This window comes from Coregonus clupeaformis, unplaced genomic scaffold (genome assembly GCF_020615455.1).
Source record: "Coregonus clupeaformis isolate EN_2021a unplaced genomic scaffold, ASM2061545v1 scaf0079, whole genome shotgun sequence".
In the NCBI taxonomy this organism is placed as follows: domain Eukaryota; kingdom Metazoa; phylum Chordata; class Actinopteri; order Salmoniformes; family Salmonidae; genus Coregonus; species Coregonus clupeaformis.
The window spans coordinates 301,364-316,627 of record NW_025533534.1 but is presented as its reverse complement, the minus strand read 5'-3'; the positions used below and the strand labels follow the sequence as shown (position 1 = coordinate 316,627).

At 49.8% G+C, this 15,264-nt stretch overlaps 1 protein-coding gene across 2 annotated transcripts in view; it reads right to left on the bottom strand.

The window, feature by feature from the left end:
* intu (inturned planar cell polarity protein) overlaps positions 1-15,264 on the bottom strand; it is a 50,864-nt gene that overhangs the window by 10,522 nt on the left and 25,078 nt on the right. For both annotated transcript variants that reach the window (XM_045213104.1, XM_045213103.1), the window contains exons 5-12: positions 9,060-9,178; positions 6,542-6,631; positions 6,337-6,414; positions 3,730-3,913; positions 2,866-2,919; positions 2,407-2,469; positions 847-1,095; positions 321-535 (exon numbers count right to left, since the gene is read on the bottom strand). In XM_045213104.1, the coding sequence (XP_045069039.1) occupies positions 321-535; positions 847-1,095; positions 2,407-2,469; positions 2,866-2,919; positions 3,730-3,913; positions 6,337-6,414; positions 6,542-6,631; positions 9,060-9,178 (1,052 nt within the window). The remainder of the gene's footprint in view (positions 1-320; positions 536-846; positions 1,096-2,406; positions 2,470-2,865; positions 2,920-3,729; positions 3,914-6,336; positions 6,415-6,541; positions 6,632-9,059; positions 9,179-15,264) is intronic.

The following is a 15,264-nucleotide window of genomic DNA, read 5'->3' as shown; positions in this document are numbered from 1 at the left end:
AAAAGGCTTCTGAAGTTTGTAATTTCCACTTTGAAATTTCAGACTTGATTTTCCCTTACGAAAAAGGTATCAACCCCTACAAAAATGTCCATTAATTATATTCTTAATTTATATTCTTAATTATTATTCATTATTAATATAATTCACATTTCTTGTTGCTGCAAACTTATTTTCCTGCTGTAGCAAACTGGCTCAAATTAAGATCCTACATTTGTATGTGTGTTTTACTACTAAACTAAACGTAACTACTAACTAAAGTCAAATACTTTACAACAAATTCAACTTAACAAACTAAACTTAACTACTAAACTAAAACGAACCTGTCCCGGGCGGAGGAGGGGAGGAACCAGTCTGCACAGGAGAGGCAGGGTGCGGGCGGTGCGGCCAGGCGTTCCTCCATCCCTACGTCCAGCCCCTCCAGTTGCAGGAGGGTGGCCTTCACCTGGTCCACGTACACACAGTCAGGCCTCGGGGCCCCCAGGGCAGGGGACGCACAGCCCCCCGCCTCCAGGAGGACGCACTGCATGAAGTGCCTCTGGGGGAGAAGGAGAGAGAATGTGTGGGTTCACAGAAGTGTCTGGGAGGAAAAGGGTCAACTCATTGACAGATGGAATAGGTTATAGGAGTTTAAGTTGATAATGGCAGCCACCTTGGTCAGGGATCAAGTCTAACTAGATTAAATGTCAGGAGAGGCAGAGAAGAAATAATTTATTCCTTTTAGTAATGCAGAAGAAAATAATATGTTTCTAGAATGAAAGCTTTCCAGACCAAGATGGCTGTCATTTTAGTGCTGTTGCCGGGATACCAATGTCCATTGTAGTGTTCTATTTAATACAACGATCTTACCAGTCCCACTATGAGCAGGAAGTAGCGTCCCTGTGGCTGGCAGTAGCCTGGCCTGGTACAGTGGTTGCTATTGGTCTGGTGGGTCTGGGTCTGGTGGTTCTGGGTGCGGTGTCGTGGGAACACCTCTCTCCAGATGACCAGCTGGCCCACGCGCTGCTCTGCAGCCAGGGGGAGGAGACAGTAGTGCTGGCAGTACAGACACACGTCCAGCAGATCTTCCTTGGGGAGGTGGTTGGCTATCAGGTAGCCCTGTAGAGAGACGGAGAACACACACCCACAGCAACAAATACACACACACACACACACACACACACACACACACACACACACACACACACACACACACACACGTAGACAGACAGAGACACAGAGAACGCACACACACACACAGGAACGAAAGAACGCACGCACAGATAACACAATGAATATAAAATAGTGTTCATATTATTAGAGTGCCACACTTTCTTTACACTAAAGCTGATGAGGATGGAGACTGGAGTCTACTGAACGATCTACTTCTACGCATCGTTCATATGTCAGCATTAGTTGTTAGGCTGATGGCGTTTCAGCATTAGTTGTTAGGCTGATGGCGTTTCAGCATTAGTTGTTAGGCTGATGGCGTTTCAGCATTAGTTGTTAGGCTGATGGCGTTTCAGCATTAGTTGTTAGGCTGATGGCGTTTCAGCATTAGTTGTTAGGCTGATGGCGTTTCAGCATTAGTTGTTAGGCTGATGGCGTTTCAGCATTAGTTGTTAGGCTGATGGCATTTCAGCATTAGTTGTTAGGCTGATGGCGTTTCAGCATTAGTTGTTAGGCTGATGGCGTTTCAGCATTAGTTGTTAGGCTGATGGCGTTTCAGCATTAGTTGTTAGGCTGATGGCGTTTCAGCATTAGTTGTTAGGCTGATGGCGTTTCAGCATTAGCCTTTAGGCTGATGGCGTTTCAGCATTAGTTGTTAGGCTGATGGCGTTTCAGCATTAGTTGTTAGGCTGATGGCGTTTCAGCATTAGTTGTTAGGCTGATGGCGTTTCAGCATTAGTTGTTAGGCTGATGGCGTTTCAGCATTAGTTGTTAGGCTAATGGCGTTTCAGCATTAGTTGTTAGGCTGAAGGCGTTTCAGCATTAGTTGTTAGGCTGATGGTGTGACATCCAGGGAATGAACATCCTGGGTGATGATATGATATCTATGTCGGGTGTCGGGTTTCACCGTGGGCCCAGGTGTGTGTGGAAAGGAGAGAGCTCCAGCAGACAGGTGTGTGTGTGTGTGTGTGTGTGTGTGGAAAGGAGAGAGCTCCAGCAGACAGGTGTGTGTGTGTGTGTGTGTGTGTGTGTGTGTGTGTGTGTGTGTGTGTGTGTGTGTGTGGAAAGGAGAGAGCTCCAGCAGACAGGTGTGTGTGTGTGTGTGTGTGTGTGTGTGTGTGTGTGTGTGTGTGTGTGTGTGAAAGGAGAGAGCTCCAGCAGACAGGTGTGTGTGTGTGTGTGTGTGTGTGTGTGTGTGTGTGTGTGTGTGTGTGTGTGGAAAGGAGAGAGCTCCAGCAGACAGGTGTGTGTGACACTCACCTTGTAGAACAGACAGGAACCCAGTGTCACGTAGAGACGCCTCATGCCATAGAAGTCCTCTGACTACGAGAAAGAGAGAGAGAGAGAGAGAAAGAAAGAGAGGACTATCTCCATTATCAGTTTTAGAAGTTCAGACATTAATGATTAAGTAGCCTGCTGCTCTATCCTCCCTCTCTCTCCCTCTCTCTCTCGCTCTCTCAGCCCTGCTTAATTTAAGGACGCAGGTATAAAGATGATCTCATCCTCCATTACTGGCTCATTAAATATACACAGGCAGGTCCAGAAATAGATCCACCTTCTCCTCTCACGACTACGCCCTACAGAGGGAAGGAGCCAGCTGGTGGCTCTGTCTAATGGGAATGGGGATAAGGATTGGACCTTCTCTGCGTCTGAAATGGCACCCTACTTCCCATAAAGTGCACTGCTTTGACCAAAGCCCTATGTAACGATTTGACTTACCATTTCTCCAAAATCTGATGATTCAAAGTCTGAGAGAACAGTGTCAACCTCCATCTGTGGATACATATTACATATTAGTCATTTAGCAGCCGCTCTTATCCAGAGCGAGTTACAGTGAGTGCATACATGTATTTTTTTTTTTGCTTGTTTTTTTCATACTGGCCCCCGGTGGGAACCGAACCCACAACCCTGGCGTTGCAAGCGCCATGCTCTACCAACTGAGCTACACAGTGCCTAGACAGATGATCAGAGACGATCGGTAGAATTCTGACATACAATTGTAATTCTACATCACAGACGTAGTGACTTATTTCTGCATTAACAACGGCTGCAGAGTCAACCATGCTCTGGAGCATCTAGACATGGAAAAGAGTCTAGCAGGACCACTTGCCATTTTTTACCGCTAGACAGCAGAGGGCAGCAAAGATGAGACATAAATCGATAAAGACGTCCATCAAGATCATAGATGGGCAACGTCAGTCCTCGGGGCCTGATTGGTGTCACACTTTTGCCCCAGCTAACACACCTGACTCCAATAATCAAATAATCATGATTTTCAGTTTAGAATGCAATTAGTTTAATCAGCTGTGTTTTGCTAGGGATGGAGTAAAAAGAGTGACACCACTGGCCCCAGAGGACTGGAGTTGCCCATCCCTGATCAAGATGGAAAAAATCTCATTCATATTATAGCAAGAGCAAATTCCTAAACTTATCACTGACTTGAGTCTAAAACACTTTCATAGAACAAGAACGGTAGTTAAAACATGAGAAAGCACAAACACCAAATGGGTAAGATACAAATGAACAGGAGTTCCTAAAAGTGTTTCATCACATTCATGGCCCGAAGCTGTGGCCCATCCAGACCTTTATCTCAGGAGGCAGGGTGAGCCACCGAACCGCCGGCAGTCCGTCCAGGAAGAGAGTCCCTGAGACGTCAGGGAGCATGGCCACAGAGCTGTCACTCAACCTGGAGGGCTGGATCAGCTGCTGGAAGAACAGGCAGAAGAAATGGTCCAGTCTGGGGGCGTGATCCGCCTGGCAGAACGCACTGTGGAGGAGAGGAAGAAGGGACAGAGGGAGGGACGGAGGGAGAGAGAGAGAGAGAGAGGGAGAGAGGGAGGGAGGGAGGGAGGGAGGGAGAGAGATGGAGGGAGGGAGGGAGGGAGATGGATAGAGGGGAGGGAGGGAGGGACGGGGAGGGACGTAGGGAGAGAGAGATGGAGGGAGGGAGGGAGAGATGGAGAGAGGGAGGGAGAGATGGAGAGAGGGAGGGAGAGATGGAGGCGGGAGAGATGGAGGGAGAGAGAGGGAGGGAGGAGGGAGGGAGAGAGATAGAGGGGAGGGAGAGAGATAGAGGGGAGGGAGGGACGGGGGAGGGACGTAGGGAGAGAGAGATGGAGGGAGGGAGAGATGGAGAGATGGAGGGAGGGAGGGCGAGATGGAGGGAGGGCGAGATGGAGGGACGGGGGAGGGAGGAGGAGGGAGGGAGGGAGGGCGAGATGGAGGGAGGGAGGAGGAAGGGAGGGAGGGAGAGATGGAGGGAGGGAGGGCGAGATGGAGGGAGGAAGGGAGGGAGAGATGGAGGGAGAGAGGGACGAGGAGGGAGGGAGGGACGGGGGAGGGAGGAGGGAGGGAGGGACGGGGGAGGGAGGAGGGAGGGAGGGACGAGGGAGGAGGGAGGGAGGGACGGGGGAGGGAGGAGGGAGGGAGGGAGAGATGGAGGGGGAGGGAGGGACGGAGGGAGAGAGAGTTGGAGGGAGAGAGAGATGGAGGGAGGGATGGAGGGAGGGAGGGAGGGCGAGATGGAGGGAGGGAGGGAGGCGAGATGGAGGGGAGGGAGGAGGGCGAGATGGAGGGAGGGAGGGAGGGAGGGCGAGATGGAGGGAGGGAGGGAGGGCGAGATGGAGGGAGGGAGGGAGGGAGGGAGGGAGGGAGGGAGGCGGGAGGGAGGGAGGGAGGGAGGGCGGGAGGGAGGGCGAGAGGGAGGGAGGGAGAGATGGAGGAGGGAGGGAGAGAGGGAGGGACGGAGGGAGAGAGAGATGGCGGGAGGGAGAGATGGAGGGAGGGAGGGATGGAGGGAGGGGAGGAGGGAGGGACGGGGGAGGGATGGAGGGAGGGAGGGAGAGATGGAGGGAGGGAGAGATGGAGGGAGGGAGGGATGGAGGGAGGGACGGGGGAGAGAGGGAGGGAGAGATGGAGGGAGGGAGGGAGAGATGGAGGGAGGGGAGGAGGGAGGGAGGGACGGGGGAGGGACGGAGGGAGAGAGAGATGGAGGGATGGAGGGCGAGATGGAGGGAGGGCGAGATGGAGGGAGGAAGGGAGGGAGAGATGGAGGGAGAGATGGATGGAGGGAGGGAGGGAGAGATGGAGGGAGGGAGGGAGAGAGGGACGAGGAGGGAGGGAGGGAGGGACGGGGAGGGAGGGAGGGAGGGACGGGGAGGGAGGAGGGAGGCGAGATGGAGGGAGGGAGGGAGGAGGGCGAGATGGAGGAGGGAGGCGAGATGGAGGAGGGAGGGAGGGCGGGAGGAGGGCGGGAGAGAGGGAAGGAGGGAGGCGGGAGGGCGAGAGGGAGGGAGGGAGGGAGAGATGGAGGGAGGGGGAGGGAGGGAGAGAGGGAGGGACGGAGGAGAGATGGAGAGAGGGAGGGACGGAGGGAGAGAGAGATGGAGGGAGGGAGAGATGGAGGGAGGGAGAGATGGAGGGATGGAGGGAGGGGAAGGGAGGAGGGAGGGACGGGGGAGGGATGGAGGGAGGGAGGGAGAGATGGAGGGAGGGAGAGATGGAGGGAGGGAGGGATGGAGGGAGGGACGGGGGAGGGAGGGAGGGAGAGATGGAGGGAGGGAGGAGGGAGGGAGGGACGAGGGAGGGAGGGACGGGGGAGGGACGGAGGGAGAGAGAGATGGAGGGATGGAGGGAGAGATGGAGGGAGGGAGGGAGGGAGGGAGGCGAGATGGCGGGAGGGAGGGAGGCGAGATGGAGGGAGGGAGGGCGAGATGGAGGGAGGGAGGGAGGGAGGGAGGGAGGGAGGGCGAGATGGAGGGAGGGAGGGAGGGAGGGCGAGATGGAGGGAGGGAGAGATGGAGAGAGAGATGGAGGGAGAGATGGAGGGAGAGATGGAGGGAGGGAGAGATGGAGGGAGGAAGGGAGAGAGGGACAGGGGAGGGAGGGATGGACAGGGGAGGGAGGGATGGACGGGGGAGGGAGGGAGAGAGAGATGGAGGGAGGGAGAGAGGGAGAGATTGAGGGAAAGAAAGAAGTGTAAAAAAGGCAACAGCCTATTTAGGTTTGATGTAATATAACAGTATAAATTATCTTTCTTCAAACAGGAAGCCAGAAAGACTGGGACAGCTTGAACCAGGAAATCAAACATGCATCCGAAATGGCACCCTATTCCCTACATAGTGCACTACTTTTGGTCAAATTTAGGATGCATCCCTAGTCCGTGACCAGGACTGGAGATTGTCAACAGACCTGCCCAGACAGCCGTACATCACGTTGAGTGTCCTGACCACACCTCCCACTACCGTCTGCAGAGAGAGCAGAGGAACCCTGGAGGAAACATGAGAACACAACACACAGTCAACGAGGAGGAGGACATCAAACACCTATTATTAGGGCACATGGTCAAGAAAAGCTATAACATTTAGCTGACACATGGGATTGACTGAGACGGTACCTCTCAGCAGGCAGGCCGATCACCAGCAGGTTGTTGCTCTCCTTCCAGTAGCCCACATGGACCAGCTGTTTACTGAGCAAGAGAGACGAGCTGAGGAGGGGGAGGGAGGGGAGGAGGAGGAGGAGAAAAGAAGAAGAGAAGATGGGTAGAGTGCAGAGAAAAAAAGAGGGGGAATGAGACAGAAGAGGAGGGGGAGGGGAGGAGAAGAGAAGGCAGAAGGTTAGAGCACAGAAAAAAAGAGGGGGAGACATGGGAGAGGAGGAGAGGAAAGCGGGAGGAAGAACAGGTGCAGGAGAAAAGAGAGCAAGAGGAGAAATATAAATCATGGCATGAATGGATGGAATTTCCATTTTTAGTAGTTACAGTGAGGGAAAAAAGTATTTGATCCCCTGCTGATTTTGTACGTTTGCCCACTGACAAAGAAATGATCAGTCTATAATTTTAATGGTAGGTTTATTTGAACAGTGAGAGACAGAATAACAACAACAACAAAATCCAGAATAACGCATGACAAAAATCATATAAATTGATTTGCATTTTAATGAGGGAAATAAGTATTTGACCCCCTCTCAATCAGAAAGATTTCTGTCTCCCAGGTGTCTTTTATACAGGTAACGAGCTGAGATTAGGAGCACACTCTTAAAGGGAGTGCTCCTAATCTCAATTTGTTACCTGTATAAAAGACACCTGTCCACAGAAGCAATCAATCAATCAGATTCCAAACTCTCCACCATGGCCAAGACCAAAGAGCTCTCCAAGGATGTCAGGGACAAGATTGTAGACCTACACAAGGCTGGAATGGGATACAAGACCATCGCCAAGACCATCGCCAAGCAAGCAACTCTCCCGAGTGGCGCAGTGGTCTATGGCACTGCATCGCAGTGCTAGCTGTGCCACTAGAGATCCTGGTTCGAATCCAGGCTCTGTCGTAGCCGGCCGCGACCGGGAGACCCATGGGGCGGCGCACAATTGGCCCAGCGTCGCCCAGGGTAGGGGAGGGAATTGCCGGCAGGGATGTAGCTCAGTTGGTAGAGCATGGCGTTTGCAACGCCAGGGTTGTGGGTTCGATTCCCATGGGGGGCCAGTATGAAGAAAAAAAAAAAAATGTATGCACTAACTGTAAGTCGCTCTGGATAAGAGCGTCTGCTAAATGACTAAAATGTAAATGTAAAATGTAAGGTGACAACAGTTGGTGTGATTATTCGCAAATGGAAGAAACACAAAAGACCTGTCAATCTCCCTCGGCCTGGGGCTCCATGCAAGATCTCACCTCGTGGAGTTGCAATGATCATGAGAACGGTGAGGAATCAGCCCAGAACTACACGGGAGGATCTAGTCAATGATCTCAAGGCAGCTGGGACCATAGTCACCAAGAAAACAATTGGTAACACACTATGCCATGAAGGACTGAAATCCTGCAGCGCCCGCAAGGTCCCCCTGCTCATGAAAGCACATATACAGGCCCGTCTGAAGTTTGCCAATGAACATCTGAATGATTCAGAGGAGAACTGGGTGAAAGTGTTGTGGTCAGATGAGACCAAAATCGAGCTCTTTGGCATCAACTCAACTCGCTGTGTTTGGAGGAGGAGGAATGCTGCCTATGACCCCAAGAACACCATCCCCACCGTCAAACATGGAGGTGGAAACATTATGCTTTGGGGTTGTTTTTCTGCTAAGGGGACAGGACAACTTCACCGCATCAAAGGGACGATGGACGGGGCCATGTACCATCAAATCTTGGGTGAGAACCTCCTTCCCTCAGCCAGGGCATTGAAAATGGGTCGTGGATGGGTATTCCAGCATGACATGAGCCAAAACACACAGCCAAGGCAACAAAGGAGTGGCTCAAGAAGAAGTACATTAAGGTCCTGGAGTGGCCTAGCCAGTCTCCAGACCTTAATCCCATAGAAAATCTGTGGAGGGAGCTGAAGGTTCGAGTTGCCAAACGTCAGGCTCGAAACCTTAATGACTTGGAGAAGATCTGCAAAGAGGAGTGGGACAAAATCCCTCCTGAGATGTGTGCAAACCTGGTGGCCAACTATAAGAAACGTCTGACCTCTGTGATTGCCAACAAGGGTTTTGCCACCAAGTACTAAGTCATGTTTTGCAGAGGGGTCAAATACTTATTTCCCTCATTAAAATGCAAATCAATTTATAACATTTTTGACATGCGTTTTTCTGGATTTTTTTGTTGTTATTCTGTCTCTCACTGTTCAAATAAACCTACCATTAAAATTATAGACTGATCATGTCTTTGTCAGTGGGCAAACGTACAAAATCAGCAGGGGATCAAATACTTTTTTCCCTCACTGCAGCTATATTTAATTGGGGCTTTGTATATTCACTCTACCGCTGTGGTAGTCTTACCTGACTAACCTAACCCTCTATTTGCTGTTCCCAATAAAGTTATTCAGTACTTTTGGAGGCCACGGCAAACAGTGAGTGGACATTTTTTTATTTCCGTGGAAATCTTACTGAGCTCCCACAATATGTATATGATTGTACAAACTTTGTTTACCTGACTATCTGTCCCCCGGTGACATTCTCCAGCATGTCAGACAGAGTAAGGAAGATCCCTCTGACTCCCTTCAGCTGGCTGGATGCCTCAGACACTGGGTACTGGTACAGGATCTCCTGCTGAGGGGACATGGAGGTACACACACAGACAGACAGTCTGTTAGAGAAGAGAGAGCACAGGGCAGGTTCCCTGTATTGTCTTTGATATTAGTATTCTCCACAACATGCTGTCTGCTATGAAGGTTGTGGAGCGGACCACTTCAGGAGAGAGCCGGGGGAGGTTGGGCCGACCACTTTGGACAGGGGCCGAGGGGAGGGGGGTGAATGAGGAGTAGGGCCTCATAGCCCTGGAAACAAGGACAAAAGCTGGGAGAATCCTTAAAATGCCAGACATTCACCTGTGGGTCAATAACACACCAACACTCGTACCACAGACAAAGTTATATTCAGGCAAGTTAGCTGGCTAACTCCTTGATCCTGCTTTGTAGTATACCCCTAAGGCACTGAAACTAGTGGCTTGCGAAAGAATTCACCCCCCTTGGCATTTTTCCTATTTTGTTGCCTTACAACCTGGAATTAAAATTGATTTTTGGGGGGTTTGTATCATTTGATTTACACAACATGCCTACCACTTTGAAGATGCAAAATATTTGTTCTTGTGAAACAAACAAGAAATAAGACAAAAAAACAGAAAACCTGAGCATGCATAACTATTCACCTCCCCAAAGTCAATACTTTGTAGAACCACCTTTTGCAGCAATTATAGCTGAAAGTCTCTTGGGGTATGTCTCTATAAGCTTGGCACATCTAGCCACTGGGATTTTTGCTCATTCTTCAAGGCAAAACTGCTCCAGCTCCTTCAAGATGGATGGGTTCTGCTGGTGTACTGCAATCTTTAAGTCATACCACATATTCTCAATTGGATTGAGGTCTGTGCTTTGACTAGGCCATTCCAAGACATTTTAATGTATCACCTTAAACCACTCGAGTGTTGCTTTAGCAGTATGCTTAGGGTCATTTTCCTGCTGGAAGGTGAACCTCCGTCCCAGTCTCAAATCTCTGGAAGACTGAAACAGGTTTCCCTCAAGAATGTCCCTATATTTAGCTCCATCCATCATTCCTTCAATTCTGACCAGTTTCCCAGTCCCTGCCGATGAAAACATCCCCACAGCATGATGCTACCACCACCATGCTTCACTGTGGGGACGGTGTTCTCGGAGTGATGAGAGGTGTTGGGTTTGCGCCAGACATAACGTTTTCCTTGATGGCCAAAAAGCTCAGTCTCCCACATGGCTTTTGGCGAACACCAAACTTGTTTGCTTATTATTTTCTTTAAGCAATGGCTTTTTTCTGGCCACTCTTCCGTAAAGCCCATCTCTGTGGAGTGTACGGCTTAAAGTGGTCCTATGGACAGATACTCCAATCTCCACTGTGGAGCTTTGCAGCTCCTTCAGGGTTATCTTTGGTCTCTTTGTTGCCTCTCTGATTAATGCCCTCCTTGCCTGGTCTGTGAGTTTTGGTGGGCGGCCCTCTCTTGGCAGGTTTGTTGTGGTGCCATATTCTTTCAATTTTTTTATAATGGATTTAAGGGTGGGATGTTCAAAGTTTCGGATATTTCTTTATAACCCAACCCTGATCTGTACTTCTCCACAACTTTGTCCCTGACCTGTTTGGAGAGCTCCTTGGTCTTCATGGTGCCGCTTGCTTGGTGGTGCCCCTTGCTTAGTGGTGTTGCAGACTCTGGGGCCTTTCAGAACAGTTCTATATATACACTGAGATCATGTGACAGATAATGTGACACTTAGATTGTACACAGGTGGACTTTATTTAACTAATTATGTGACTTCTGAAGGTAATTGGTTGCACCAGATATTATAATGGGGGTGAATACATATGCACACACCACTTTTCCGTTATTTTTTTTTAGGATTTTGTTAAACAAGTTATTTTTTGCATTTCACTTCACCAATTTGGACTATTTTGTGTATGTCCATTACATTGAAATCCAAATAAAAATCAATTTAAATTACAGGTTGTAATGCAACAAAATAGGAAAGACGCCAAGGGGGGGTGAATACTTTTGCAAGGCACTGTATGATTAGTTTCCTAGTAACAAACATTTCTATCCAGCACAGTCTTCAAGGTGCCTCTGTTATTGTTCTGACCTAACGATCAGCTTCCACCATATTGCTTTCGTCTGTCAAGTCCTTCTTCTTCCATGAAACTAAATATAGAAACACTCACACTGTGTGTGTGCGCCTACCCACAGAAACACAAACACAGATTTCAAAATGCACACACACAGGCTACATGGCCGGCTACACACAACAACTTCTGTCATTTCTCCTACTGTAAAATCGGCGGACTAACAAAAAAAATTGTGCACTATGCTGTCATTTAAAAAACATGGATGCCTGTCAACTAGCTGATGTGGCATCGACTTCCAAGTTCACACCCTCTCCTTCTCCCACCCGTGGCCTGGAAGAGAAGGCCCGCAGAAATACAGAAAGAAAACATCAACGTCTGCATTGAGAGAGAGAGAGAGAGAGAGAGAGAGAGAGAGAGAGAGAGAGAGAGAGAGAGAGAGAGAGAGAGAGAGATCCCATGACCATTCATTCCTTGAAGTATTTACAGTGTATATAACTACAAGTAATACAGTGCTTTCGGAAAGTATTCAGACCCCTCTGCTTTTTCCACATTTTGTAACGTTACACAGTTTTTCCCCCTCATCAGTCTACACACAATACCCCATAATGACTAAGCAAAAACCGGTTTTTAGAAATGTTTGCAAATTGTTTAAAAATAAAAAACTGAAATATGATATTTACATAAGTATTCAGACCCTTTACTCAGTACTTTGTTGAAGCACTTTTGGCAGCGATTACAGCCTCGAGTCTTCTTGGGTATGACGCTACAAGCTTGGCACACATGTATTTGGGGAGTTTCTCCCATTCTTCTCTGCAGATCCTCTCAAGTGCTGTCAGGTTGGATGGGGAGCGTCGCTGCACAGCTATTTTCAGGTCTCTCAAGAGATTCATCGGGTTCAAGTCCGGGCTCTGGCTGGGCCACTCAAGGACATTCCGAGAGTTGTCCCGAAGCCACTCCTCCATTGTGTTGGCTGTGGGCTTAGGGTCGTTGTCCTGTTGGAAGGTGAACCTTCGCCCCAGTCTGAGGTACTGAGCGCTCTGGAGCAGGTTTTCATCAAGGATCTCTCTGTACTTTGCTCCGTTCATCTTCCCCTCGATCCTGTCTCTCTAGTGGTTCCAAACTTCTTCCATTTAAGAATGATGGAGGCCACTGTGTTCTTGGGGACCTTCAATGCTGCAGAAATGTTTTGGTACACTTCCCCAGATCTGTGACTCGACACGATCCTGAAATTAAGTGTAGCTACTATACTGAACAAAAATATAAACGCAACATGGAACAATTTCAAGGATTCTACTGAGTTACAATTCATATGAGGAAATAAGTCAATTGAAATACATAAATTAGGCCCTAATCTATGGATTTCACATGAATGGAAATACAGATATCCATCTGTTGGTCACAGATACCTTAAAAAAAAAAAAGGCCTCAGGATTTCATCACGGTATTTCTGTGCATTCAAATTGCCATCGATAAAATGCACTTGTGTTAGTTGTCGTAGCTTATGCCTGCCCATACCATAACCCCATTGCCACCATGGGGCACTCTGTTCACAACGTTGATATCAGCAAACCGCTCACCCACACGACACCATACACAAGGTCTGCGGTTGTGAGGCCGGTTGGACGTACTGCCAAATTCTCTAAAACAACGGAGGCGGCTTATGGTAGAGAAATTAACATGAACTTATCTGGCAACAGCTCTGGTGGACATTCCTGCAGTCAGCATGCCAATTGCACGCTCTCTCAAACCTTGAGACATATGTGGCATTGTGTTGTCACGATCGTTATTAGAGGCAGACCAAGGCGCAGCGTGATAGGCGTACATCTTTTAATGAGTACTTTACACCAACAACAAAACAACAAAACAATACGTGAAGTCTAAAGGTTCACCAACACAAACCTATACAGAACAAGATCCCACAAACAACTGTGCAAAACAGGCTGCTTAAGTATGGTTCACAATCAGAGACAACGAGCAACAGCTGCCTCTGATCGGGAACCACCCTGGCCAACATAGATCTAAACGATCTAGACAGAAAACAAGGAACAACTAAACATAGGAATTAACACCCTGGCTCAACATTAAAGAGTCCCCAGAGCCAGGGCGTGACAGTACCCCCCCCCCAAAGGCGCGGACTGCGACCGCGCCAACCAAACACCACAGGGGAGGGGCCGGGTGGGCATTCCGCCTCGGAGGCGGATCCGGCTCCGGGCGTGACCACCACTCACTCTCTCGCCCTCGTGGTCTGGCCCTGCTGGCCGGAGCTGGACTGAACACCGGTGGAGCGGATTGCTCTGGCTCCGGCGTGGCACGGGCTGTGCCGGACTGACGACGCGCACCACTGGCTTGGTGCGGGGAGCAGGAACAGGCCGGACCGGGCTGGCGACGCACACCACTGGCTTGGTGCGGGGAGCAGGAACGGGCCGGACCTGGCTGACGACGTGCACCACTGGCTTGGTGCGGGGAGCTGGAACGGGCCGGACCGGGCTGACGACGCGCACCACTGGCTGGGTGCGGGGAGCAGGAACGGGCGGACCGGGCTGACGACGCCGCACCACTGGCTTGGTGCGGGGAGCAGGAACGGGCCGGACCGAGCTGACGACGCGCACCACTGGCTTGGTGCGGGGAGCAGGAACAGGCCGAACCGGGCTGGCGACTCGCACCACTGGCTTGGTGCGGGGAGCAGGAACAGGCCGGACCGGGCTGGTAACGCGCACCACTGGCTTGGTGCGAGGAGCGGGACTGGGTTTCCTCATAAACCTCCGCTCCCTCTGCTGCCTACTCAGTTCCTCTCGCCGTGCCTCCACACTCTCCTTCTCCCTCATGACCAGTGACCCCCGTAACCTAGCGGCCTCCTCTGCTAACCGGCTGAACCGCTCTATCGCGGCCTCCTGCTGCCTCGTCGTCCACGGCGTGAGCCCCCCCCTAAAAATGTTTGGGGCTTGTCTCTCCCCCGTGCTCATGGCCTCCATCCCTCTTGCCAGACTCTCACTCATCTCCTCCCAGGTCCATCCTCTCTCCTCGTCACGCTGCTTGATCCAGTCGAGGTGGGATCTTCTGTCACGATCGTTATTAGAGGCAGACCAAGGCGCAGCGTGATAGGCGTACATCTTTTAATGAGTACTTTACACCAACAACAAAACGATACGTGAAGTCTAAAGGTTCACCAACACAAACCTATACAGAACAAGATCCCACAAACAACTGTGCAAAACAGGCTGCCTAAGTATGGTTCCCAATCAGAGACAACGAGCAACAGCTGCCTCTGATCGGGAACCACCCTGGCCAACATAGATCTAAACGATCTAGACAGAAAACAAGGAACAACTAAACATAGGAACTAACACCCTGGCTCAACATTAAAGAGTCCCCAGAGCCAGGGCGTGACATGTGTTGTGTGACAAAACTGCACATTTAAGAGTGCCCTTTTATTGTCCCCAGCACAAGGTGCACCTGTGTAATGATCATGCTGTTTAATCAGCTTTTTTATATGCCACACCTGTCAGGTGGATGGATTATCTTGGCAAAGGAGAAATGCTCACTAACAGGGATGTAAACAAATTTGTGCACACAATTTGAGAGAAATTAGCTTTCTGTGCGTATGGAAAATGTCTGGGATCTTTTATTTCAGCTCATGAAACACTTCACATGTTGCGTTAATATTTTTGTTCAGTGTACTTTACTTTCCCACAGAGCAAGAAAACATAGCCCTTCACTACAGGTCCACTGTCCTCTGACCTCTGCTGAGTCTGCTCCAGCGTGGCTTTCTTCCGCAAAGCTAAAGGGACAGTTTCCCGGACACAGTTTAGGCTTAGGTTTATTACTAGACTTTGTCTATTGAGCCTTGCTCTGTGTGCGGAAAACTGGCCCAAAAAGTATAAATTAATATTATGTATCTATGAGGTGTGAGTTCACCCCCTTACAATGTAAAACACTTTGAGCACTTGGAAAAGCGTTATATAATCCAATTAATGTATTTTATTGAAGTCAGTGAAACTAACGTTAATCAATTCAATCCTTGTGCAATTATTGGTATTTATTTATCCCATTACTAATGT